The 25,164-nt window shown below is 36.5% G+C and overlaps 7 protein-coding genes across 15 annotated transcripts; 4 read left to right on the forward strand and 3 right to left on the reverse strand.

Moving 5' to 3' along the window:
• Positions 1-840: 840 nt before the first annotated feature.
• Positions 841-7,782, forward strand: LOC105685246 (centrosome-associated zinc finger protein CP190). 5 transcript variants are annotated; one of them, XM_048648762.1, is made up of 6 exons: positions 1,195-1,355; positions 1,895-2,073; positions 2,238-2,377; positions 2,631-2,897; positions 3,033-5,148; positions 5,274-7,782. In XM_048648762.1, the coding sequence occupies exons 1-5, from the start codon at positions 1,301-1,303 to the stop codon at positions 5,146-5,148; spliced, it is 2,757 nt and encodes a 918-aa protein (XP_048504719.1). In that variant the 5' UTR covers positions 1,195-1,300; the 3' UTR covers positions 5,274-7,782. The 5 variants fall into 5 exon arrangements, with proteins under 5 accessions (XP_012254612.2, XP_048504719.1, XP_012254613.2 ...); XM_012399189.3 differs by lacking the exon at positions 1,195-1,355 and adding an exon at positions 841-1,187 and having other exon boundaries at positions 3,033-7,782; XM_012399190.3 differs by having other exon boundaries at positions 1,274-1,409; positions 3,033-7,782.
• LOC105685247 (cytochrome c oxidase assembly protein COX16 homolog, mitochondrial) lies at positions 7,524-8,471 on the reverse strand. Its single transcript, XM_012399193.3, has 3 exons — positions 8,209-8,471; positions 7,984-8,098; positions 7,524-7,870 (listed from the first exon to the last, which is right to left on the reverse strand). Exons 1-3 carry the CDS (start codon positions 8,331-8,333, stop codon positions 7,817-7,819), a joined length of 294 nt encoding a protein of 97 aa, XP_012254616.1. The 5' UTR covers positions 8,334-8,471; the 3' UTR covers positions 7,524-7,816.
• A 139-nt stretch (positions 8,472-8,610) lies between these two features.
• Positions 8,611-13,433, forward strand: LOC105685270 (protein AF-9). The gene is made up of 2 exons (XM_012399237.3): positions 8,611-9,482; positions 9,584-13,433. Exons 1-2 carry the CDS (start codon positions 9,078-9,080, stop codon positions 11,438-11,440), a joined length of 2,262 nt encoding a protein of 753 aa, XP_012254660.2. The 5' UTR covers positions 8,611-9,077; the 3' UTR covers positions 11,441-13,433.
• Positions 13,434-13,582: 149 nt separating this feature from the next.
• LOC105685274 (metaxin-1) lies at positions 13,583-16,860 on the forward strand. Of its 2 annotated transcripts, XM_012399242.3 has the most exons (6): positions 13,583-13,945; positions 14,393-14,643; positions 14,776-14,941; positions 15,081-15,467; positions 15,546-15,606; positions 16,388-16,860. In XM_012399242.3, the coding sequence occupies exons 1-6, from the start codon at positions 13,865-13,867 to the stop codon at positions 16,402-16,404; spliced, it is 963 nt and encodes a 320-aa protein (XP_012254665.2). In that variant the 5' UTR covers positions 13,583-13,864; the 3' UTR covers positions 16,405-16,860. The 2 variants fall into 2 exon arrangements, with proteins under 2 accessions (XP_012254665.2, XP_012254666.2); XM_012399243.3 differs by lacking the exon at positions 15,546-15,606.
• LOC105685273 (vacuolar protein sorting-associated protein 45) lies at positions 16,757-19,902 on the reverse strand. The gene is made up of 8 exons (XM_012399241.3): positions 19,444-19,902; positions 19,043-19,241; positions 18,672-18,821; positions 18,147-18,526; positions 17,766-18,038; positions 17,514-17,678; positions 17,194-17,423; positions 16,757-17,074 (listed from the first exon to the last, which is right to left on the reverse strand). Exons 1-8 carry the CDS (start codon positions 19,534-19,536, stop codon positions 16,876-16,878), a joined length of 1,689 nt encoding a protein of 562 aa, XP_012254664.2. The 5' UTR covers positions 19,537-19,902; the 3' UTR covers positions 16,757-16,875.
• Positions 19,903-20,048: 146 nt separating this feature from the next.
• On the reverse strand, positions 20,049-23,231 carry LOC105685145 (histone H4 transcription factor). The gene is made up of 6 exons (XM_012398999.4): positions 22,911-23,231; positions 21,967-22,572; positions 21,375-21,711; positions 20,927-21,242; positions 20,478-20,784; positions 20,049-20,369 (listed from the first exon to the last, which is right to left on the reverse strand). Exons 2-6 carry the CDS (start codon positions 22,492-22,494, stop codon positions 20,148-20,150), a joined length of 1,710 nt encoding a protein of 569 aa, XP_012254422.2. The 5' UTR covers positions 22,495-22,572; positions 22,911-23,231; the 3' UTR covers positions 20,049-20,147.
• LOC105685146 (tRNA modification GTPase GTPBP3, mitochondrial) lies at positions 22,579-25,162 on the forward strand. 4 transcript variants are annotated; one of them, XM_012399001.3, is made up of 5 exons: positions 22,579-22,785; positions 22,925-23,105; positions 23,443-23,616; positions 23,753-24,722; positions 24,904-25,162. In XM_012399001.3, exons 2-5 carry the CDS (start codon positions 22,997-22,999, stop codon positions 25,142-25,144), a joined length of 1,494 nt encoding a protein of 497 aa, XP_012254424.2. In that variant the 5' UTR covers positions 22,579-22,785; positions 22,925-22,996; the 3' UTR covers positions 25,145-25,162. The 4 variants fall into 4 exon arrangements, with proteins under 4 accessions (XP_012254424.2, XP_048504723.1, XP_048504724.1 ...); XM_048648766.1 differs by having other exon boundaries at positions 22,579-22,754; XM_048648767.1 differs by lacking the exon at positions 22,925-23,105.
• Positions 25,163-25,164: the final 2 nt, after the last annotated feature.

Consider the following 25,164-nt stretch of genomic DNA (forward strand, 5'->3'; position numbering starts at 1 on the left):
CAAAATGGCCGACTACAGCGCACCAATCAGGGGCCGTGTAGAGGCTCGCTGTACCTTGCGACTTCCACTGACTTTGATACGACGTATCACCATTTTCAATGCGTTCAATTCTTCGGCGTTATACACGTAAATGAGATTGGATTCTTCGATTGATTATCACAAGTTTCAGAATGTGGTATTATTAGGCACAGTCACGGTTAAATTCACAGCGAGTTTGACGGAGAAAAGCAGGACGATTCGAAGTCGGATTCGAATAGATACGACGTCGCCGCGCAGCTCCCCAACTCATACTGATTGTGAGCGGGACAATCAGGAGCCGGGTAGAGGCGCGCTGTACCTCGCGACTTCTACTGACTCTGATACGAGCTATCACCGTTTTTAATTTAACGGCGTTACACACGTCAATGAGGTGAGATTCTTCAAATGATTATCTCAAGTCTTAGAATTCTTTAATATCAGGTACAGTTAAAGTTACAAGTTAAGTGGAGACGTTGACTGAAGAATGGAGATCGACTACCATTCAAAGACGTCCTCTATTACCAATAATTCAAAGCATGTTTAAAACTACAGTCAACGTCAGTGGTATGTCGGTATCGTACGGTTACGCCCATGGCGTATATCGACGCTTAGCAGTGGGAACGCCGACACGTCGAAGCACAGAGTCAGCAGATGTCCCTACTGGGCTTCCGTACTGTAGTGATAAGAACATGGTGGCACTATGGTGGCACTACACTGTGGTGGCACTGTAGTATCCACACGACACCACATCCACGCAAGGAAAAAATTGCTTTGCGCGCATGCGCCTTTAGTGGCGTTGACCTAAAAATCCACCATTTCCTGCGCGCAACGACGTTTCGCAGAAAACGGTTTCTTGTCACTTTGGCGCCGGAGATAATGCGCGCATTCTTGTGACTGTTTGTTCCTCCTAATGAAAAGATTTGAGTACCAATTTAAACCTCGTCAGAGATTGAGATTTATTAATTATCTGTCGCACATTAATCATTAATTTAACAAACAGAAGAATCCGAGGGAAATTTATTTCGAAGTTTCAGGACGCAAGCGACAGTTTTGTAATAGCGCCATCTGTGAGTCCTTTACAATATTGGACAGCTTGATATCAATCGTCTACTGAGCAAATTTGTAAGAGATGGAGCTGACCAGAGAATTGCCACAATCCTGTTGAAAAGGTACGTGCGTTTGAACGCTAAAGAATGTTCCGGCTTCGTTCCACACCTGGAAAATCTAAATGCTCTATCTGCAGTTTCGGAATGAACCCGGAGCTTCTTGACGGAGTGAAAGAATGGGTTCGCCAAACGCGTCCCCTCGTCACTCGTGCCCTGCAACGTCTGCATTCTGTACATCATATACGCTATTTCGTCTATTCTACCTTTCCATAGATTAGGTTAATCGTTAGTACCTATCTACAGCTTTTATCTCGATAATAATCAATCCTGAAAGATTTCACCTTTGATTAACTCAACTTATTGAACTTTCGCTAGTGTCCGTTTCAGACAAAGTTCACCTACATATTGACTTATCCCCTGATCAACCTCTCTTCAGTATGCTTCAATCTCTACACAGCCATACGACCTTAGTGATAAGCATCCCACCCTGCTGCAAGCATCACTTTCTTCTTTGATTTTACAATTTCAAAAAATAATGCAGTCATCTTATAAGAAAAACTCCTCCGTCAAGATCTGCAGGTCAACTTAGTCATAAGAAATATCAGTGAATATTCCTTTTGTTGTCAACTAACATGGCTCAAATAAGCTACTTTAGTGGTTTTGTAAGATATCCTGCAGTTGGTTTAGTGCGAATTGGACAATTTTGCAAGTGTAAACACATCAATAGTAGCAAGACAATAACATTTAATTTCTTTTCAATTGTGCTGCAGACAATCTAATAATGCAGTCAAACGTGAACCAAGCGAAGCCGCTTCCGTCACGGGGGCTGAAACAAGTGAAGGTTGATAATTGGGGAACATTTTTCCTTCAGCGACTACAGCAGCTCTACTTCGAAGAAGAATTACTCGATCTTACAATCAGATTTCCAACCAGTGACATTACTGTACAGGTATATTGATATTTGTCATACATAATAATAAAAGAAATGTGTCTAAAGCACATATCAAACCCAAAACTATAGCTACTTTTTGTTAATGACAACCATCAAAGTAGCTTGCAACTTTAAAGCTGAATTTTTATAATAGTTCATGGTTCTTCAATTATTTCAAACAGGCTCATCGCTTAGTAATCACAACATGTACGGATTACTTTACACAGCTCGAACGGCAATTGAGAGAAAAAGATGATAACTTTGATGGCATCCTTGTTATGCCACCAGATATGCCTTACGAGTGTGTTAAATCTATAATCAGGTATGAAGATTTGTAGATAGATATGTAGATTTTTTAGGGATTCATTCAAGCCATTACTGCTATTGAAATCGTATTAGATGCACATTATTAATAAGTAACTCAAACCTGTTAAGAGATGTTATTTGCAGTGGCTAAAATTTGAACATTTTTGTGCATATCAGAAACATTTCTGGTCTTGATCGATTCTAGTATGCAAACATTTGTATTAAGTAAATGCACAGTGCATGTAAGAATACAGTTTATCTTTTTATAGTTTCATGTACACTGGTCAATTGGAGTATTGGACTTCGGAACAAAATGCTTTATACCGAACAGCACAAAAGATGAACATGGCTGTTCTCACCAAACTGCTTGATGCACAATTCAATACTTCGGAATTACAAATCAGTCCAGCAGCAAAGCCAAAATCAAACATCCAGCCCATCATGACTCTTCCAAAACCAGCTACCCCAACTAAAAAGGTTTTGACAAGCACCAGCCAAACACCAACTTTACCCGCGCAGCCATTACCGGGGCGAAAGTAAGTATGATTTTATGAGGCTTTAGATCATTTTGATGCAGTCAGTCAACAATGTGTTTATAAATCGTGTTCTGGTTTTGTTTTTCACCATTGTACCATAATCCAGTTGTTGAACATATTGTTTTTTTCATCTAGGCTTCCAATTTGGAAGAGAAAAATAGATTCGGCGCCAAGCACTCCGATGCCTAGTTACGATATGGGAAGTTACGCAACGAAATCGTTTCATCAAAGAAATTCAGATTCGACTCCTGGTCCCTCTAGATTTGATGTTCCGGAAGTCGAAGACTTTGCATTGGGAGTTTTTTCCTCCTTTGACGATATTACTTACAACACAAAACCAATTGTAAGAGCACCTAGCTCCAACGATGAAGGTGATGATGGAGATAAAGCTGCATCAAAGCGCTCAAGGGACGAAGATGGACGCTATAGAAATGATTCAACAGAGGATGAAGACGGAGATAATCATGGTGGAGAAGATGCGGGAGCAGATAATTCTGATGACGATTGGGGAGGCCCTAAATCGATACTACGTCCACAAGAACCTCACCCATCCCCAGCTAAACGAGTGAGATTTGATCTTGAAGAAAAAGAAAATTTAGAAAAGACAAAAGGTGCGTCATCTCCCACAAACTCTGCTGATGCAATAAGCAATCACGCCAAGATTATCCGAGAAGTTCTGAAAAAATACCCTCATCTAGTGAGGAATAACAAAAACATACGCCTTAAGATTATGCAAAAAGAAGCAAAATCAGCTGAAACAAACGCACCTACAAAGACCAAAGTTTCCTATGTAGTGCTCAAATCCGATCACCTAATGGGTAGCGGAGGAAATGGCGAGACTACAGAGGAGCTCAAGGGAAGCATTGCTGCTGAAGGGGGAGAGACGGGTCCTTGGAAATGTAATAGATGTGACGTCGAAGAGGAGTATACTAGCTATTATATGTTCAGAAGGCATATGCAGGACGTTCATGAAGAAAAGTTTGATCCTAGAATATGTGAACACTGTGGATACAAGGCAACAAAACGCAACATCTTAATGTATCATCTCTATACAAAGCATAATGTACCTCCTCCAAAGAGTATGAGTTTTCCTAAATGTCATGCGTGCTCATACGTAGCTCTTTCAGAAAATCTACTCGTTCGCCATCAAATCAATCATAAACATCGTCCTGCTTCTCATCAGCAGACTCCAGCAACTGAAGGCATACAATGTTCACAATGCACCGAAATATTTGCTGATGCAACTGAACTTGCTGCTCATGAAATGAATTCAGGCCATGGAAGTGGTGGAGAAATAAGAGATAAAGCCCATCGTTGTCCACATTGTGGCAAGTTGTTTGTACGGGCTACGAATCTAGAGGTGCACATTGACTGCGTGCACAAAAATGTAACAAAAAACACCGATGTTACTCCAGCGACTCCAATTACTCTAGAGCCCTCATCTGAAGCAGAAGCACTAAGTCACGTAGCTAGCGGTATCGCAGCTTCCTTAGGTGTAGGTGATGCTCATGAACAAGTCATTACTACAGATCAAACTGAATACATTGTCCCAGCGCTAGATATTTCTGGTGAAATACATAATTTAGCGTACAATGGCCAGGAAGTTGGGGAGGAACAACAAATGGTAATGCTGATTGACAATAGTACCTACCAACACATACAAGGTGGCGATCATCAACAGACGGTGCACCAATTAAACGTTGCTGTAAATGAACAAATTGTCATGCAAGGCGATGAGGATGGAATGATTGTATACGTCCATGAAAACGACGAGGTTACTCAACAACATTATCAAGTGGATGATGGCTCTGAAATGTGTCAAGAAACTGAAGAAATAGTGGAAGAGGTAGTAGAAGAGGTTGAAGAGGAGGTAGAAGAATTGGGTGAAGCTGAAGAGGTAGAAGAGGCAATGGAAGGAACAGAAGAAGTTGAACATGCAGAAGAGGTCCAAGAAGTAGAAGAAGAAAGAGAAGAACACTCAGTCATTGAAGAAGGAAATGACGACCAGAGTGAAGAAGTGGTGCAGTATGTGGAGGAGGAAACAGAAATTCTTGAATATCAAGAGGATCAATCAAATGAGCAAAGCCAAGAGCCTCAACAATTGGACGGTTCATTAATAATAATGGAAGAACAGCAAGTGGATGCAGGGGAAATCGAAACAACAAAGGAGGATGATCAGCGAGAAAATATTCAAGCTGATAATCTAGCTGATGAATGGGATGACGATAGCGCAGATGCTGGTGCCTCGTAGGTAATGTGACCTTTTTGATTCTCAAAACAATTGTAATATGCTACGTGTAAAATCGGAGATGATGAAGATTTTTGTCTCGCTATACCGACCGTTAATCAATTTCAAATTACCAATCTTTTTTTTAGTTACTGTAATATCAACATTCACGATAGAAAATCGACTTTTGGAAGAATTCCGCATCACGAATAACTCATTGTTATTTGACTCGTTTTGTAACAAAAACGGTGCATGTCTTGTATTCATAATGGCGGTGGTAGTTGATAGACAATTGAAAATACGATTTACAAGTCTAAGATTTTCAGAAATTGAAACTGGTATTTCATTCGCCTTATTCTTCTTATAGTAATGAGCAATTACGAAATATGTTGTACATTTCAATTAAACGGAAGTGCTTTTCGAATTTATCAGTACTTTACTTCTACATGAAAACTTATAATTAAATGAATTGGAAGAAAAAATAGTATAGAGACATTTGATTTACCGTGGCATTTTAGAGCCATAATTAAATGACATCATTTTTCGTTACTCTCCTGGTTTAATTGCTGGGGTCCAAGCCTACATCAAAAGCGAAGTATGATTCAAAAATTGAATATTTCCTTAAATCGTATGAGTTGGGCATATAATTCAATAAATATTCAAATTATCCATAATACCCAACCATGATTGAGTTCCACAGTAACAACAGACATCAGACCATCAAATCAATATGAAAGTAAATTTTTTTCACTCGGCAATGCTTCTATTGAATGTGCATCAGAGTGCGTGCATTAGTTACTATTATTCACTTGGTATTACAGTTTGTATTAAAATATGATTTGTGTACCATTTAGAGCAGAAGCTCAAAAATAACATGCGAGTAATGTAATTAACGAAGCGCAATAGAACTCTTGCATATACACCTTGAAGACAAGAATTTAAAAAATTGAGAATTTGAGAAATTGTCTAATGTAAGCACAGTTTTTAATGATTAGAATCACCAACTTCAGTGTGTAGTTTAAATCTAGGAATAATTTTACATATTTAATATTAGGGCTGAGTAATCAGCAGGAAATTTGTACATGATATGCAATTTTCTTTCATCTCTAACTGAGATTTCAGATATATTTTTGGCTTTTATGATCGAAATACAAACAGAAACTCTCTTCCATGAAAATTGTGTACCATTTTCATTGCAATATAATATCATACGTACCTCACATTAATTAGTCTGTCTCTTGTGTACTTTGATATGACTATGTTGGCGTACACGCTTTGACCAGCAGGTCTATCACACTTCAATAAAAATCGAATGATTCTGAATTTGTACACCTGTTGCCGATTAATCAAAACAATTTTAATTTATCTAATGTATGTGCAAGTACTCTGAGAACGATGTCTGTGTTGTATGCGTATTGTCTATTGGGATAGATAAAGCATATTTTTTTTCTCTTTTTTTCTCATTAAATCTTCTGTATGATCACCCAATAATACCGTTATTGAAATCGACCAATTGTGTACATGTTATGTTCCTTTGTGGTACAAAATTCAAAGTTACACATCAAATAGTACATTATGCAACAAGGGAATAAAGCTGCAGTTTATTCCCGCGGACGACTGTACTACCCGAGCAAAATTTTCGGGAGGGCAGTAAGTCCGATGGAATGATTAGTTTTATTCCTGCATTGCATATGGGACTTTATTCCCGACTAAACTGTGAAGACCGCTTTTCGTTCTGCAAATTTACGTTTCTTCGTAAAATACGGGAGAAAAGTATAGTAAGGAATGAGATTCAACTTTAGTCCCGCCTTCCAGGTAAAAAAAAGTTGTCTTAACGGTTGAGTCGGGAATAAACATTCATTGTCGGTCAGATTAATACAAAACAAGAAACTTTTGAAATTAAAGTACGAATAACGAATAAATCCTCATAATTTCTTGAATTCTGTAGCAAGAAATGCTCGTCCATAATCCAAGCGGTCGACACAGTTGAGACTGATAAGCGGCATGTCAATTGCAAGGATTTGAAAATATTGATCGGCATAACTGTTGTATTTTGTGGTAAACTAATCAAATGGCAACATCACACAATCAAGAACTTGCTCGTATTACTTATACACTTCAAAGGAGCTTGAGACTCTGGGTCATCTTTCCGCATATTATCAGAATACAAAAACAGTTACGTTCTCCTGTTTAATATAGACTTGTATGGATCAGCAAAATTGCTAATTAATTTGGGGTCACTCGGCATAATAGTAACTCTGTCTCATTGATAATATCCATTTTTTGTTCACCGTTGAACGATTTTTGTAGTGAAATTTATTGGAAATGGTATGAATCATTTTTGACTGGACTTTTTTTCATTAATTATATCATCCCCCGTGGAAATCGAATGACGTAAAAAATTTAGTATTGGCTATATTTGATCACATTCAAATGCAAAATTCATAATACATTCAACGCAACAACAGTTATATGTATATACATATATAACATGTGTGCATCGTAAACATATATTCCTATATTTTTGTAGCCTATTAAGCTACCCTAGATAAATATCTGCATTTCATTTTATTTTTTTAAATTGACACAACATACCTATTCTGTGAAGCAGCACTGTACCAAGTATTGTTGGAATAAATGACAAATGTACTATTGGCATCTCAGATTGATTATATTCTCACATTCCTAGTTATCATTCTTCCCAAGGCCTCGGTCCTCTGACATTTTTCCAATTTTCAATATCGATCTGAAAAATCATCAACCATATTTTGAGCTTTCAACATTATAAATGCATGATGAATAAACCCATAATGTGAAATTATCATTTAGTTACATAGATGAGAGTTTAAATATACTGACATCTTTGACAGAATCGTATACTGCTTCTAGAGTTACTTCCTCAGGTTTTTTCATTTCGATACCAGCCTTTTTTGCCTCCTCATGTATCAGTACTCCAGTGTTTGCATATTTGAATCTGTGATAACAAAGTTTGGTAATCATTGGTATTTACAGCTGCCTATCACTTGATTTCAATGAAGAGTTGACATACTTTCTTGATCTGATTAAATACCACAAAAAGCTTACTTTATCTCGGTGAACTTCTGAAGCCCAAAAGACCCACCTACGACGAACAATACAAACGGAATGCCGTATCGTGCGCTCGGAGTCTTCCCGAATTTAATAAATTTTACTGAAAGCCTTTTGAACATTTCTATTTCATTTGATACATCAATTTCGCCGTAAACGCATTTGATAATAAAGATTAAAACCGGCTACATTTACAACACACTTGTGTCATTCAACTGCAGAACTAGCAGAAGAATTTTAAAACCGAAACATAGGAAACTGCGAAATGCATCTCTCTATGGAGCAGTGTTTGGGAGAAGAACTCGCTAGATTTTCATGCACCTTGTTTTGTCCACAGTCAACAAATGGCATACAGCTATCCGGCAGATGGCGGTTGGATACTTTTTTTTTGGTTCAGAAATATCACAAATTCACAACCACGACAATGATGGCGACTACTTTCACTGGTGTACGGTTTACCTGTTGACAATCGCAATCAATTTGGCGTGAAATATCATGCGATTTTCATGAGTTTTAATGTGCGGGATGTTACTAATGAATTCATTAGGAATAAATGTATACACGTCGATTTACGATAATCAACTTTTAATAGACAATTTGACGTTTCAAGCAATGTAGCTACCACCGCACCTCGTCATTTTCGCTGAAACAAATTAGTTGGTACACTATAAAATGCGTGTTTATTATCTAATAAATTCGATATAGGTAAATGCCGATTGAGATCAGCTAATTAACGATAAAGAATAATCGACTGTAATTAAGTTTGTAATGTAATGGGCCGACTGATCTCGACGTGGGGTCACCTAGAGGGCTTGCTTATTGAAATTGCCTGGGTAAAAGCTAATCAAAAACTCCCCTAGTGGAGAATGGCAGTGCGGGTGACCCTGGAATGCGGCCACACGTCGGTTTTACGTGTAAGAACTACTCCAGAAGGCTATACCCATGATTGGGAAGTGTTCTTACGAGGAGTTGATAACGCCGACATTCATCAATACATTGAAAAAGTCGTCTTCACATTACACGAAACATTTCCCAAACCCAAACGAGTTATCAAAGAACCACCGTACACTGTTAAAGAGTCGGGATACGCAGGTTTTGTTATTCCGATTCATGTATACTTGAGAAACAAGGATGAACCAAAGAAATTTCAAATATCCTACGACCTTCACTTGCAGCCGAGTGGTCCTGCCATCAACAACGTCATTCGACATGACGAACTTTTTCCTAATCCCTCTGATGATTTCCGAAGAAAACTTCTGAAAGGAGGAGCTGTAAGTAACATTGTATTAATTCAAATTCGAGTTGGTATAAATATAAGATAGTTAAATCTAAGTGTTGGATCATTCTAAATGCAATGTACTATATCTTCCAGATCGTCGTTTCCAACCACGAAGGTGCTTCAGATAAGGGGGAATCCAAATCTACACTCGCCATGATTGGTAAACCGAAATTGAGTGGAACCGATGGAAAGAAGCACCGCCCTCCCGAACCTAGAACTTCAAACTCGTTTGCCGATTTATTTGGGGAACCAATTAAAACGGCAAAAGTTTCTCCAGAAAATAAAAGAGCTTCACTCATGGATAAAGGCATGGCTGTTAAAGCTGCTATTGTTCCAGAGAAGGCAGACAAGTCCGAGAAGACTTCTAAAGTAAAACACAGTCCTCATAAAGAAGGAAAGCGAGACAAAAGTGGAGAAGAGAAAAAAGTGGAGAAAAAGGATAAAGACCATTTAAGAGAACGAGAGAGAAGCAAGGAAAAGTCTAAGAGACCGCAGAGTCCTGCGATAAAGAGTAGTCACTCGAGTCCTGGGACTAAGAGGGTTTCTTCACCTCTACCTCCAAAGAAGCCACCTAGTCCTTCTCTGCCCCCGCCGCCAAAGCGACCACTTTCCCCAAAGCCCAGAGAAAAAGAGGCTAAGAAGTCGTCGCATGAAAGAGAGAAGGATAGAGAAAAGGATAAGGAAAGAGATAAGTCTAAAGTATTATTGGATGGAACTACCAAAAGTGAAAAAAAGAAGGACAAGAAGAAGCACAAAGAAGACAGGGAAAAAGAAAAAAAAGACAAGCACAAAGAGAGAGATAGAGACAAGTCCAAAGAGAATAGTAAGTACAACGATAAAGTAGATAAACCAGATTTAAAACAAGAGAGGTTGGAAAAGGTAGAAAAAGTTGAAAAACAAGTAGAGAAGCAGGAAAAACTAGAAAAAGAGAAGACCCAGGAGAACAGACCATCGAAAGAAATTAGAAAATCCCCAAAAGCATCAAAAGAAATTGAAAAACTCAAAGACGAAAAAGCTATAAAAGTCGAGAAACCAGATAAAGTTGACAAGTTAGAAAAAAATAAAGATGGGAAAGGTGATAGGGAAAAACAAAAGCACAAACACAAGAAGAGAGACAAGAAAGATAGGGGAGATGGTAGTAAAGAAAGGGAAAAGAAGGAAAAAAAGGATAGATCAAAAAGTGGAGCTGAAAAGCCAAATAATGTCAGTATTCCACCACCTACCACGCTTTCGACGGAAATTCCGGATAGAGATAGCAGTGATTCTGCCCCTTCACCCGATGAGGACCCACCATCTGAGACGAAACAATCGATTGTAAAAAAAGACTCTCCACCAACGCCTCCGCCACCAACCGAAATATTGCGACCTACGTCTCCACCTCCTCCAGCTGTTAGAAAAGAGAAGACTGAAAAAATAAAAAAGGATAAGTCGAAAAGTAGTAAAGCTGAGGAAAAGGAAGGTAGGAAACGTAAGAGGAGAAGTGGTAGTAAAGGAGATGAAGAGCCAGCAGAAAAAGGGCCAAAAAGGGATAAAGAAAGAGCTCGGTCTCCCTCTTTGCCACTTGAACCAGTTTCCTCCAGCCAGTCACCAGTTGCCATGGACACGGAAGCCATGCAACCACCAAAAATTAAGGACGATGAAGGAGATGAGGACACTATGAAAGATGAGGATGGAGAAACAGAGCAAGTAGCTCCAGACTCCACAAATAATACGTTGGCAGAAGTGGACACTGGCGATCCTCTTGTTTTCTCAGAAGACTATGTATCTCAATTAAAGGATTTGCAACAAAAAATCATGACGTTGCAGGACAATCACGAACTACAAAGGGTCGTTCAAGTGATTGCAGAAACAGGACAGTATGAAATTACCAAGAAAACATTTGACTTTGATCTTTGTGCTCTTGACCGTAGAACTGTACAACGGCTGCAGGAATTTTTTTCTACATCTTGACCATCCATTGATTGATTTCCATCTTTACTTCTACTACGTACTATCAAAGTCTGTATAGAATAGATCTTGCGGTTTCCCTCATCCAGGTAAAACCATTGATTTTTGAATAATTACTTTTATTCAAAGTAGGTATATGCATTTATTTTGCACAATTGTAACCTGGATTCAATAAATTCGCTCCCAGAGACAGAAATCACGCATAAATTGACTTTTGTTGTGGAAAACAAATGCTAAAATACATCTAATCGCATGCTAAAGATTGAATTTATAAACTGTAGGCAGATTGTTTGATCTCTGGCAGGAGGAGCCTCTTAGTATGTAGACTCGTTTTCGAAATTTGAGATCATCAAGTATTTATTGTTAATTTTTATAAGTTACGTTACATCACACTAGTTCTGCAGAGCAAATGATTAATAATTTATTTATGTTACTAATGTAATAATAAAACTTAGTATTAATGAAGTAAACTACGAGTGGTCAACTGATCTCGCGTAACTGAATCTGTTGTTGCAAAAACGAAAGTTTTGTTGATTTTATACTGATTTCAAGTACTGTGATTTGACGTTCACGTAAGTAGCATTCTCTGCCATGCTGTTGATTCGTCTCTTTTAGAAAACATGCAATCTCCAGTAGTATTCTCTACTTTTTTATAACAAATACAGAATCATTGAAATGAATTATATCATAGCTGATGGCTCTTTAGTTGATACCGTTATTATTAGAACACAGTTATTCAATCGTGATCACATTTGTATAAAAATGTTTACCAATTACCATACACAGTCATGATGTTGCGTGCAATTGACACACCAAATAGTCTAATTTTTTAATAATATTAATAATAAGCAACGGCAGCCAAGAGTGTACAATATAAAAATTAGATGTAATCTTTTAGTCATAAGCGTGTCTTCATTTCTGAGATAAAATAACTCATTATATCTGTGCGCATTACATATTAGCGAGACTTTTATAACAATGACAGCCTTCTTATTTTACAAAATTGATGAACATGATAATATTGTACATTAAAAGCTGAGGGACGAAAAATCTTTCAGTTCGACGATAAACGAAAGCTCTGTCTGTAATCTGGCGTTGCTATTTATCTTCTGCTACTATTTCAAGTTATTAGATCCGGAATCAATTATTGCTCTCTACAATTCAATAAGATCAAATTTCATCTGAAATTCATTTAATTTGCTTTTGAATTCCCCTCTGAATTTTGAATATTATAATTGTAAGCGTGACTATATTTTACTATTCTGTACAAAAATTTCGGGCACTGTTCACATGAAGTAAAAATTCCGAATTATTTTCAAGTCAGAACTTGGCCTTCATTCTTTAAAATACTTCTCTTAGCTTCTCATTAGTCTTGACTGTGCCAATTTGATTAGCTATTTGTTTTGATGTTATTGAATATTCTTTTGATTTTTCATTCATGCTGTGCTGCATTCCAATTCAGTTGATGTCCTCCATTTTTACAGTTTGCTGTCGATCAGAAATCGTATTTTTACCTTTCTGTGATTTTCTACTACGATATTTTGGAATACGTGAGTTTCTATTAATAATAAGAGTATTCGTAAAAAAGCTTGTAGAAAACTATACAACAATTTATCAGATTTGTAATGCGCAGTCTCTACAGGTATCAGCGTGTGTTTGATTAGTAAATAAGTTTTGAAACTTAATTTGAACAGACCATCTTTCAGAGGTCAATCAATCTTAAATTATTGGCTGATAATTTTAATTAAAAATTGAACAATATAATTATATGAAAAACTCAGTGTCAAAAGATAAAAATTTCTTAATGTCTAGGAAATATTTATTATAAAGAATCGATTGTGCCTCTGAAAAATACCTCCAAAATGGATCCAATTATGTTTCAAAATAGTTATTCATATGGAGTGTCTATAATACCCATTGGTATCTAGTAAAAACATGTATATACAATACATATGCGTGAGCTACAACAATAAACCTTAAAGGTTATTACCAAGAAGGTAATCTGTAATTGTTATTTTTTCCGTCAACAATTGTCTGGTGCAATTATCATTGTTGGTCAAGGGATCACTACCCATCGCAAGTAAAATTTATATTTTACCCGGTAAGTTCGTAAGCCACATGTTCAAAAAAACTAATCAGTACGATCAATCGGACATTATCCGTAAGGAATATTTAATTTTCATCATTTAAAACGCACTAATTCAAGTCAAAATTTTGTGCTTCAAACCTGATCGCGGAAGAAAGGCTTTTTCCCCGATTGGCGAAGATCGCCTTCGTTGACTGAAGAAGGGGACGATGCACGCACACGCACGTCGTCTCGATAGCATGTTCAATTGTTTACAATTGGACGATCATGTGTGACTGATAAAAGATTTATTTCAATAACTATAAATCCAATTATTACGTCTATTATTTTTGGAATTCAATATGAGTGAATCATTTCAATTAGACGTCTGGAAAGGAGATTGGGGCCTTCCATCTGTGGATATTTATTGTCTTAATGCACTGGTACGTTTTTGAGAATAACGTTCAGGTTATGGTAACTGAATAAGTCGGCGTTAACTTTTTAACATAAAACTCATCTATACTTTTTAGTACACTTTTATCAACAGGATCATATGACATCCATGTATTACCAAATCTCATAAGCTATTGTTGTCGTGTCAGAAATTTTGATTTTCAACCAAGTATTTCACAATCAACTCAAGCGTTACGCGATTGCATCAGGTCGATTGACGATATTGATTTGACGTGACATTATAAATTAATAACCATTATTGCGTACCTATAAGCAAGTTGATCTAATCCATGAAACTGTAAACTTTAGTTACGATATTACATCAAGGCAATGTTTCAAAACATGTTATTGAAACATCAGTCAAAAAAAGTCATATAATTTTATGGCACGATGCACTTTATAATGACATAAAACATCTCATGTAATTTATTCTACAGGCCTATGCAAAATTCAGTGGAGTACCACTCAAAATAAATCCTACTAGTAATCCTTTTCGAACACCAAATGGTGTGTTACCTGTTCTTCGATGCGGAAATGAGATCATAGACTCTGTGAAGGACATAAAAGCATTTTTGCGACAGCGGAATTACACAGCTGATTGCAAACTAACACCTAAACAATGTGCAGAGGTGGTAGCATACGATACCATGGTTAAAGAAAAAATTTACCCAGCATTACAGTATATTTGGTAAAATCACGCTACCTTCGAACAAATCGATTATTTTTTATTACTATGTTGAACACTAAATTACTCATCAGGCCCGAAAAAAGTCTATCTAGTCCTGTATTTAGAATTCTTGAGTGTTTATTTCAATTTTAGGTGGGTGGATGTAGGAAATTATAACGAATTCATACGACCGTGGTATGCCAAAGCACTACCATTTCCATTGAATTTTTATTACCCTGGAAGATACGAAAGGCAAGCTAAAGCAATGATGGAGTCTCTGTACCCCACGGAAGATGAAATTAGTGTTATAGAAAATGGGGTAAATACATCAACAAATAAAATATTGGTCTCCAGGCAATCTAATGGCAAAAATCACTAATTTAATAAGACTTTTAAATTTGATTCGATTGTAATGTGAGTGCGCAATTCAAATAACACAGACTTGACCCAAATTCCAGGTATATTCAGAGGCACAGAAGTGTATGACTTTGTTATCAACCAGACTAGGAGAAAGTGATTTTTTCTTCGGTTCTCATCCTACTTCACTAGATGCAATAATCTATTCCTATCTCGCCCCACTGCTAAAAATTCCATTGCCAAATTCAGCTCTACAGAACCATCTCAAAGCTTGCACGAATCTAGTCAAATTTGTAACCCGCATATCACAAAGATACTTTGATAATGTGGGTCAGGAATATGAAAAAAAAAAAGCTGAAGAGAATGCTAAAAAATTGCATAGGGATTCTGAGACTGAATTTCCAAATAGAAGGAGAAATCAAGTTTTGGCTGGGATCTTCGCTACCTTGGCTATGGTTGGTTATGCTTTTTCAATTGGCATTGTTGAGGTGAGCTGAAAATTATTTTTGATTTTTTTAAGTATCCTTGTAGCATCAGCGTCAAAAAATCATGTAACTCATTTATAGGTACTAGTCTATTTATTGAGGCGCAGAAAATTTCTTAAGTATATTAAGAAAAAAAAGCTACGTGAGTAGTATTATCATTTTGCCGATATTCAGTTTTAGATGCTGCAGGGAACGTTTTCTAATACCGTCACAAATCCTTCATCCCAAATAATTTCACTTCCAAAACTCAATCACACTTACCTACATTGGTTCCATCCGTGCCTACCGAGTGCATGGTTACTAAAAGAGAACTGAATTCTGTTTAGTTTCCCATGCATAAGTTATTCTTGTCCAAAAATGTTAATTAATTTTATTTTTTCTTACCTCACACTTTTACTACATATTGAACACATTGTTCAGCTGTAGGAAATCATGTTCTTGTTGGGATTTAAAATGACTGCAAAGGATCACCAGGGCTCAAATGAAGGATTTGTGAGCGTAGGTTCAGATATACTTAAATGGTTAGATGGATCTATTTAATGCACTTTGAAACCCTGGAGATCCCTTGCCACAGATACCAAGTAGAATGAAATTTTGGGTGAAAGTACTAGGTTCCTCACAGAAAACCCGTTCAAATATGAAAATGTTATGGTCCCTTAATAGATTTCTATCGAATAAGGAACACTGGTATTCGGGTATGTAATTACGTCATATTATAAGATTGAACATACTGCAACTTTCTACTGATCACGGCTGAAAAGATATTGAAATCCATAAAAATGTTAATAAAAAACAAATTTTGGGTTTGATGTTCACTTGTTCACCTCAGTTGTAGTCCAACTTTTGTGGTTGAATTCTTGGTGTTTTGCAGACACAAATAAAGCCGTTCGGATAAAATTTTCATTAAAATTTTTTTGTTTAAGGTAAAATTAGAGGATAATCAGATGCTAGAGGGCCCGACAGATTATATGCTGGATGCTCGAAATGAGGATGAATAACATTTGCATCTGAATATGAATTTTACTGTGTGCAAAGATAACGAGATACAAATTTGAGGATTTTAATAAATGAAATTTATTTTAAATTGATACGCGTGTAGAAAGTCAGTTGAATCTGTGATTCAAACTTTGAAGATACTATAGAATTACTGTAAATGGGAATTACTGTTAACTAATTGTAAGTACTCATTATCTTTTTGTTGTCAATGGTTAGCATGTGAGATTACAACAACAAATGCTCAACAAATATTCCACTTCACTCACTGACTTTCATTCGATGCAAGATTGAAGAGATTACCATCGTTAACTAGTATGTATTGGAAATTCAAGATACATTTTCTCTAACGCAAATATAACGACGGCGAAAAGTATCAGAAATAAATATTTAGATTATAGTAGTGGTTGATTCTTACTTAGTTGTTCCTGTTTCTGTACCTTCTTGTTATACTATTTGTAGCACTTTGTACTTCCTCTGTGAAAGATTCAAAATTGTGAATTGTCGTTCCACCTAAAATAATTTTCGTTCCTGGATTCTGTTTGTTCAAATTGTACACAGCAAGACTCTCTTCGTAGGTTGCACCACCTACGATGAATATTATGATTTCTTGAGGCCTGCAAAGTTAAATAAAAATCATTCGAATGCAATGCCTTGGGCATTTCAATTGTGATTTTCCTAAAGTTTAATCAAGAATCATTTTCATCAACAAACACGAGCTAGCAAAGAAATATACCTTTTTGACATGACCATGTTTCCGAGGTAGGGGAATGTTTGAGTGCTTAATCTTCCTCTTAGTAAATCTTCCAATGTTTCAACCAAAAGGGGTTTGTGTTGCGTATATATATTATCCACGCCGCTTAGTCCCTTGAATAGTTTTTTTGTGATTTTAGAAACTCCTTCATGATCGAATAAATTACTTTGCCTAGCATGGACTCCGCTGTATTCCAATATGTTATAGACCAACTGGAAAGTATGAAAGTTGACAAGTGTTAAGAAGCATGCTCGAAAGTTTATAAACAATTCTAAAACTGGAATAAGATTTAATTACTTAACCTTGGTCTGTGTCTCTGGAACACCTCTCTTTTTCAACATATCTAACAAGCCAGTAATGTCATTGTTAGTGTGCTTTTCATAATGAAGAGCATACAGCATAACCAGTCGCGTAACATCTACATCCCTTACTTTTGGATCGTTGATGAGCTTTTTTATTTTTTGTAACTACAAATTAAAAATCAATTACACTGAAATGTGCTTTGGAATTCCATTACTTTTGAAAAATCACATGAACTGGCCATCACCACATACCTGTGTAGAGTGTTCACTTTGACAGCTGAGTTCTTGCTCCAGTTCTGACACCTCAAGTAAATTATGTTTCCCCACAAGGGAAGAAAGTTCTCCGACTACTGTAACGTGTTTTGAAACAGTGCCTGATATCTTTTTGAATTGCGGATACATTTCAACAAAGTTTTTTATATCTGCTATACTGTCCAGTTTTTGATTCTTCTTTGCTTTTTTTTGAAAATCATCCATCAGTGCTTTTATCGTTTGCCCAATTTCACCGAAATTTAGGTATAAGTTCTATGGAAGAGAAAAATTTATTAGAGTAAAATATACAAGGTACATGCAATTTATGATATTATCAACAGCTTTCAACTCAAGTTATTGAAGCAATATGAGTTTACCTACCTTTGCATAAAATTCGTCATGCTCTGCACTAAGAACGACCTCGGCTAATTCTTTGGATATCCCCTTCACATGTGACAAATCTACCCTATTATTATTAATGGTTAATAATTCGTGAACCATAGCCTGATAGGTCCACTGATTCAGTAACGGTGTAACCGGGTCATCCCGTCTATCAACAATTAACAACAATGGATTAAGTTCTTGTCTAAAGTCAAATAAGTTTGACTCTTTACTGAATGTTTCTCTAATCTTCTCTGCAAGGATCTTAGACATTTCGGAACTGTTCTGATATCTAATATATGGGCATTTTCTGAGTGCTAACAGGACAGATATTATACCCTGAGCTGTACGCTGCAACTGAGTTGAAATCCATCGCAAATCTGTGAAAGTTGTAAGATGTTTCAATCACAGAACTTTCTTATAGAAGAATGTTTAATTTTCCAGAGCTTCTACGATTATATTGAATAACAGAGCACTGCAACATTAACGCTCTAATAGGATGAAATATGTGATCATAGGAATTACCTCGTGAGCAAATGTTTATTCCAAAAGAAAACAAATGTGGATTCAGTGCCAAGTAATCAGCATAAAATTCATGAACCTCTCTCACTACTTCTTGCTCATCACTTTCAGCCAAGGTCTTTATATCAGCCTTTGCAATGATGTTACTAAAATCTTCAAAAACGAAATAATGAGTGGTTTATGTGTTACTTTTTGCCAAGTGAATATTAAACATTAACCAGCTGATAATTCAACTAGTGAAATGAGAGTCCTGTTAATTTCATATAACTTTCAATCGTAACTTCAAATACACATTTCATATTTTATCTGCTGCATATGACCTTGCTGGTTCACACATTCAAATTTGATGTTATGACCAGCAACTGATTACTCACAGATGTAATAAACTCCGTACTTTGGATATCGAAGCTCACGACATAGCAGAGTAATATTTTCTGCAGTTGGCCTCAGGAAGACAATACATTTTAAATGTTTTATTCCTTCTGTCTGAGATCCGCTGTCTATTCGTTCGAATAAGTAAACTTCTTTTTGAAGTATTTCAGACTTGCTGTAAACAATACTGACAATGCTCGTCTGAAAATAGCATAATGTTTAAAAAATCATTAAACCATTCTTTGTTGCCATCTATAAATTTATTGTTAAAAAATAGTATTGTCTTCTGGCTGCAAAAAATTATATTGCTACCATATACATTTATTGAAGCAGGATTTCAATCTACTTTTTGTATTGTCAGTTTGACAGATAAATCTAACCTAAAAATGATATATTTTGTTACCGTTTGCTTATCCATCAAAAGAACTTTCATACCAGGACCGCTTTCTTCGGTCATCTTAGTTACGTATAGTTTTAATGCAGAGAAGACGTTCATCGTTACCAATTTTTCGATTCAATTTAAGTCATCACAAGACCACAACTATTCATACAACCCCCTCCCACAACCGACTTTTTCCAACAGTCGTCTGCACAGCAGTAGCTGTGGCAATTGGTGGCAATTTGGTAGCAATGCTATAGATCACGGATAAACGTTAGCTGACAGTAATTTGTGACACAAACCGAACTCCTATCTACTCTCGCGCTCACGCTACTTTCACAATCATGTTGTTTGGGTTCAAATTGTTGACCACAGATTTGTTCAGATGGTTGAGATCGCTAATATCAACAAATTCCTAATATCCAGATTTGCTTTTATCCAAATCGTCCGTGCGACTGGTTTTCGATGATTATTCGAATTTGAAGGACGAAAATAACTAGAGACTGCAGAGAGAGGAGTCTGATGTTTCTGAAAAGTCATTAAGTTACCAATACCACATATTAATATTCCGCAAAGATGCCCAAATTATCAATAGCATTACTTGAAAATTAAAATAACATCCCCTCGTATTTAAGTTTGCTAGAAATTTATTCATTCTCAGGACTTGACACAAAATGCTTTGGTGTGATCAAGTTATTGCTTGGACAATCTAAGACAAGCGGTAACATTTATTTTATAATAATCGGCGGTTCTTCAGATGGTGGCAATTCGTTTGTTTCCTGAGTCTCGATAACTTTACTTTTGATGATATTTCCATCAGCATCTACATCATCAATCCATATAAGAATATTCGAAATAACTGGCATTGACTTGCCACACTTCCTCACAGTTTCAGATCCTGACACCAGCGGTTTATTAGAATCACATTTATTTTCTTCTTCTTCAGATATCTAAACAGTCATGTGCAATTTGTAGATAAAGTCGATGCACACGCACCAGCCTTGATATAAAGAATACAAGGTGTAAGAAACTAATTACAGAATTTAAAAAAACTGTACCTTCAACGTCGGTAGCGGTGAAGATGTTGTTAATTCTAATTGATAATTTTTCTCTTTTAGAGGTAGTGGTTTAGTTTCCGCTGTAGGCTCGGCAGTTTCTTCATCCAGTGTTTCATACCGTACAACTTGCAACCGATAGCAACCATCCTCATCTTTCTGATACCGAAAGCGCTTATGTCCATTGGGCCAACGTAAATGGTGTGCTTCTATCAAATGCTTTGTGAGTCTATAGCTTTTTTGGTATTTCACTGGACACTCGTGGCAACAATAGAGTCTGATAAATTGTGAATGAACTCGTTCCATGTGTCTGTAATAAGAAAGCAAGTTCAGAGCTGAATAATTTTACATAAGTATATGGATAATTTTCCATTAGGAAGCTATAATTTTAATGTTCTATGACGGAAATAAAATTCAGATACAAATGACTGGGCATTACACGAGGTACCAACCTCTCAATCATGTACGAATTCTTGCAACCATAGGAGCAGCCGTCCACTGTACAAACGAAATTTGGCCCTCGGGTATGAACTGCCATGTGGGAGTCTAGGTCTTGTTCGGATTTAGCAGCATGGGAACAAAGCTGACATTTAAAGGCTCTACTCGATATGTGGCGATATCGAATATGTTTCGCCAAACCAGCCGGTGATTCACAACTCATATCACACATCGTGCATTTATAATGAAATACGTGAAAGTGCATATGATTTCTCAGTATACTTTCAGTTGGATAAAATTTGTTGCAGTAGGAGCATTGGAAGCCTTGTACTGTAAGACAATATAGTTTTGTCACTAAATTAGTGCACTTTGTCTATTTAGGCGAACAGAATTCGTGATTGATCAAATAATATTTGGATTGAAAATAATTCAGTCAAATTTTCGCATAACATTTCTACTTACAGTCCAAAGGAATTTGTCGTTTGCAGTGATCGTAAAATTTGGTGTTTGATGCAAATGTAGCGCCGCAATCAGGGCAGGCAAGTGTCTTTTCTTTTGTGTGGCATCTCATATGTTCTCGAAGCTTGTACAAGCTTTTATATCTTCCGTTACATCCAATCCACTCACACTTTACTCCTCCTTCTACATTATTTCCACGAGGATTAGTTTCTATGTGTGTTATAATGTGCCACAGGTAAGCCTGATAATTGTTGATGGTTTTTGAGCATGTCCCCCATTGGCAGATCTGAGAGCAAGTTAGTTCGATCACATTCTTCAAACGTTGATCTTGGTAACATTTCTGCAAACATATTCTTACGTGAATTCAGATGAAACATCATCAACCAAAAGGTTTTGCGCGTTTTTCATGCAATTGCAGCAAGCCGTCATAGCTGTACAATAATTTTTTACTATTAGGCAGGTTGAATAACTATTCGAATCGAGAATTAATAATTGCGTTTGCCTTGTTTAGCAAAAACATTCGCACAAGTTGAAACACAGCTGTTTATATCAATAGATAATTAGTGTGCAAATACAATCACGGAATTATGTTTACCGGTAGTTTTATTCTTCCCCTGACATTGGATCCAATACATTTCAACTTGGTATGGTATGCGTGATAATTAACGTGCTTAGTAATATCCTCAGAAGCACTGGATTCGAAGGAACATCCTTGCCATGAACAGACATAAACTTCTTCTTCCTTTTCTACAGTTTTGATTTTGAGTTGTGGAATATGATTAGCAACATGCTTGATAAAAATTTCCATGGAATTGCTATCAAATAAACAATCTTTCCATTCGCAGAGTAAATTCAAAATTTCATCCTTTATTTGTTTTCCCACTCTGCGCCTTTTTGTTCCACATTCTGAGACTGAGTCAAATTCAGAATCAGTATCAAAAAACTCTTCTGGTTCAGTTTCTAGTTTTCTTTTTAAAACATTGTCTTCAGAATATAAAAGTTCTTGCTGAGATTCCACCCATCCGCTGCACCTCTTTTGTACTTCTCTACTTGTTATTAATTGTTTTTCCGTCATAGTCATAATATTAAAAATTATACACTCAAAGGTTGAACTCAAGGTCATAAATAATATTTGATTCAAAAATCAGTAAGGTCTATTTACAAACTGGGTCATATTCAAGTTTTGCCGCCAGTTTAAGTCCTGCAAGAAAATATCGGATTAGTTTACAAGTTCCACTACTAACCAATGGAAGATACTATAAAACTCATGTATGACAAATGGCTCTGGAAAAATGAGGGATAACCTAAACCATAATTAAGTACTACTGTCCTTTACTGTAAAACTGGAGAAAAAAATCCAATTACGATATTGATGACGAGAGGGTGAGCGAGTAGAGAACAATTGATCGAATCGGTAACATGGCTATAATCAATCTTTGTTAATGTACCACCATGTCAGTTTTGGTAGTACTATGATCTTCAAGACTTTTTTTGATTTAAACATCATATCTGAGGTTTTTCGAGGATAACAATACTCACAAAATACTTTGCAGTGTTCAAAGCATCACAGTCAACGTATATAAATCCTGAAAGCACCAGAATACTTGAAATTCTTGATCAGAAAGATGCTTGCACGAATCTCAGCCCCCCGTATCATGATTTCGCCAGAGACTGCCGGAGTTTTTTTCAGCAGACGATGGCATGGAAATTCGACAATATTCGCCCTATCATCTGGTTAAAATTGAAATATTTATGTAACATGATAGATTTACTACTAGGAATACGTCAAGTTTTTCGCAAAGCCTGTAATTCTGAATAATAGCTGTTTAATTATTGTGCCGGAATTTACAACGTTCCGTAATAATTTTGCGCAGATTTATCGCACTAGTATTTGAATTGGTAGCTAAGTAATCAGGTCAAAGTCGTTTTCGAATCATCGTTCTCCATTAACGAATGTCGTAAAATTAGAACTGATATTTCAAAAGTTAAATTAGTAAAAAAAAATCGAAAAAATTAATTTTTATCATGTCTAATTCATAGAAAAAATAATTTGTACATCCTGCTGTTGAAGGACAGGGAAAATGTGGAGTTGCAGTAATAAGGATATCAGGATTGCAGGCTATTGAAGCCTTAAAGAGAATGGTCAATATTGTAAAACCTGAACCTAGAAAAGCTTTACTTCGGAATATATGTGATCCAGACACAGGAGAAGTTATCGACAAAGGTTTATGTCTTTGGTTCCCAGGTAGGCATTTCCATGAATTTGAATATTACACCCTTGAATACATCACCAGAGTATAAAACATATAGTTACCGGACTCAGTGACTGTAACAACATCCAACTAATTTTGAAAATACTATTTCAAACCGATTCTGATTAGGGCCAAATTCATTTACTGGAGAGGACAGTGTGGAATTTCAAGTACACGGTGGTTCAGCTATACTAGCAGCTTTGACAACAGCTTTGTCAAAGTTGAAATTCAATCATGCTTTGCCAGGCGAATTCACAAGGCGAGCTTTCTACAACAATAAGCTAGATCTCACCGAAATTGAAGGACTTGCTGATTTAATTCATGCGGAAACTGAGTTACAGAGAAAACAGGCATTTCTACAAGTTGAAGGGAATCTAAGCAGGCTCTACAATAAGTGGAGAAAGACTCTGCTGCAGTGTGTAGCACATATAGAAGCATATATTGATTTCAGTGAAGATGACAACATCGAACCAGATGTTATGGTAAAATGTAATAATCTTTTGAAAATTCTAAGTGATGAAATACAAAGTCATCTATCGGACAGCAGAAAAGGGGAGATTTTGCGTCAAGGTGTGAGAACTGTAATAGTTGGGGAACCAAACGTTGGGAAAAGTAGTCTATTGAATTATCTTGTCCAGCGAGATGCTGCAATAGTCACTTCTATTGCTGGGACAACAAGAGACATTGTTGAGCTGAATTTGAACATCTCTGGGTATCCAGTAGTACTAGCAGATACTGCTGGTTTGAGAAAAGATGCAAAAGATGTTGTAGAAATAGAAGGTATACACAGAGCTAAGACCTATGCGCAAGGAGCTGACTTTATCATCCTGCTGGCTGATTCGGCTACGTACATACAAATTGGAAAAAAGTATGAAGAGTTTCTGGAAGATTACATTGAGAACCTTGGGTTGGGGGAAATTCTACTTGCAAATGGGAAATTGCGCGAAAATTGTATGGTGGTTATGAATAAACTGGATCTTCTGGATTCTGATCAAAGACAAGCTCTCTTGAAGGAGCATAGATTTATCGGTATTTCATGTGCTACAGAAGAGGGATTCCAAGAATTTACGAAACGCATCCAAGCTCACCTGAACCATCTGTGAGTTTATATTTGTTATTATAAAGTCGGGATCAAACGACCATTAGAGAATACCAAGGCAAAGTTCTTTTGTTGCCAAAACTCCTAAATTTTCTCCATCAACAAAGAAAACTATTCTTTTATGCTTAAGTCAACGAATCAGGTAATTAGTGTCAAACTAAGCACTACATTTTCATTACAGATGCGGCAACCCCTCCCGTGAAAATCCTACCATCAGCCAAGCCAGACATAGAATTCATCTAGCAAATTGTTCACAACATTTGCATAATTACTTTGAACTCATTGTAGCCGACGATTTTGACATCGTTTTAGCGGCACAAGAAATTCGGTATGCTATGCGAGAACTTGGTTTAATTACGGGCTTTGTAAACGCTGAACAAATCCTTGATGTTATATTCAGCGAATTTTGTATCGGAAAATAAATATTAAATATTTTCTAAAT

This window comes from Athalia rosae, chromosome 1 (assembly GCF_917208135.1).
Source record: "Athalia rosae chromosome 1, iyAthRosa1.1, whole genome shotgun sequence".
Classification (NCBI taxonomy): Eukaryota; Metazoa; Arthropoda; class Insecta; order Hymenoptera; family Athaliidae; genus Athalia; species Athalia rosae.

Excerpts from the sequence above, each read along its gene's own strand:
- LOC105685273 (XM_012399241.3), bottom strand. The coding sequence starts at position 19,536 with ATGAACGTCTTCTCTGCATTAAAACTATACGTAACTAAGATGACCGAA. Across the intron at positions 18,822-19,042 it reads GTACGGAGTTTATTACATCT|ATTTTAGTAACATCATTGCA; the intron begins GTGAGTAATCAG and ends TCGTTTTTGAAG. Across the intron at positions 18,039-18,146 it reads ATGACGAATTTTATGCAAAG|AACTTATACCTAAATTTCGG; the intron begins GTAGGTAAACTC and ends TCTCTTCCATAG.
- LOC105685247 (XM_012399193.3), bottom strand. The coding sequence starts at position 8,333 with ATGTTCAAAAGGCTTTCAGTAAAATTTATTAAATTCGGGAAGACTCCG. Across the intron at positions 8,099-8,208 it reads CAGAAGTTCACCGAGATAAA|ATTCAAATATGCAAACACTG; the intron begins GTAAGCTTTTTG and ends TTGTTATCACAG. Across the intron at positions 7,871-7,983 it reads TATACGATTCTGTCAAAGAT|ATCGATATTGAAAATTGGAA; the intron begins GTCAGTATATTT and ends ATGATTTTTCAG.
- LOC105685274 (XM_012399242.3), top strand. The coding sequence starts at position 13,865 with ATGAGTGAATCATTTCAATTAGACGTCTGGAAAGGAGATTGGGGCCTT. Across the intron at positions 14,644-14,775 it reads CCAGCATTACAGTATATTTG|GTGGGTGGATGTAGGAAATT; the intron begins GTAAAATCACGC and ends TTTCAATTTTAG. Across the intron at positions 14,942-15,080 it reads TTAGTGTTATAGAAAATGGG|GTATATTCAGAGGCACAGAA; the intron begins GTAAATACATCA and ends CCCAAATTCCAG.
- LOC105685145 (XM_012398999.4), bottom strand. The coding sequence starts at position 22,494 with ATGACCTTGAGTTCAACCTTTGAGTGTATAATTTTTAATATTATGACT. Across the intron at positions 21,243-21,374 it reads ACGACAAATTCCTTTGGACT|TACAAGGCTTCCAATGCTCC; the intron begins GTAAGTAGAAAT and ends ATTGTCTTACAG. Across the intron at positions 20,370-20,477 it reads CACCGCTACCGACGTTGAAG|ATATCTGAAGAAGAAGAAAA; the intron begins GTACAGTTTTTT and ends ATGACTGTTTAG.
- LOC105685270 (XM_012399237.3), top strand. The coding sequence starts at position 9,078 with ATGGCAGTGCGGGTGACCCTGGAATGCGGCCACACGTCGGTTTTACGT. Across the intron at positions 9,483-9,583 it reads AACTTCTGAAAGGAGGAGCT|ATCGTCGTTTCCAACCACGA; the intron begins GTAAGTAACATT and ends TATATCTTCCAG.
- LOC105685246 (XM_048648762.1), top strand. The coding sequence starts at position 1,301 with ATGGGTTCGCCAAACGCGTCCCCTCGTCACTCGTGCCCTGCAACGTCT. Across the intron at positions 2,074-2,237 it reads CCAGTGACATTACTGTACAG|GCTCATCGCTTAGTAATCAC; the intron begins GTATATTGATAT and ends TATTTCAAACAG. Across the intron at positions 2,378-2,630 it reads TGTGTTAAATCTATAATCAG|TTTCATGTACACTGGTCAAT; the intron begins GTATGAAGATTT and ends ATCTTTTTATAG.
- LOC105685146 (XM_012399001.3), top strand. The coding sequence starts at position 22,997 with ATGCTTGCACGAATCTCAGCCCCCCGTATCATGATTTCGCCAGAGACT. Across the intron at positions 23,106-23,442 it reads AATATTCGCCCTATCATCTG|GACAGGGAAAATGTGGAGTT; the intron begins GTTAAAATTGAA and ends CTGCTGTTGAAG. Across the intron at positions 24,723-24,903 it reads CAAGCTCACCTGAACCATCT|ATGCGGCAACCCCTCCCGTG; the intron begins GTGAGTTTATAT and ends TTTTCATTACAG.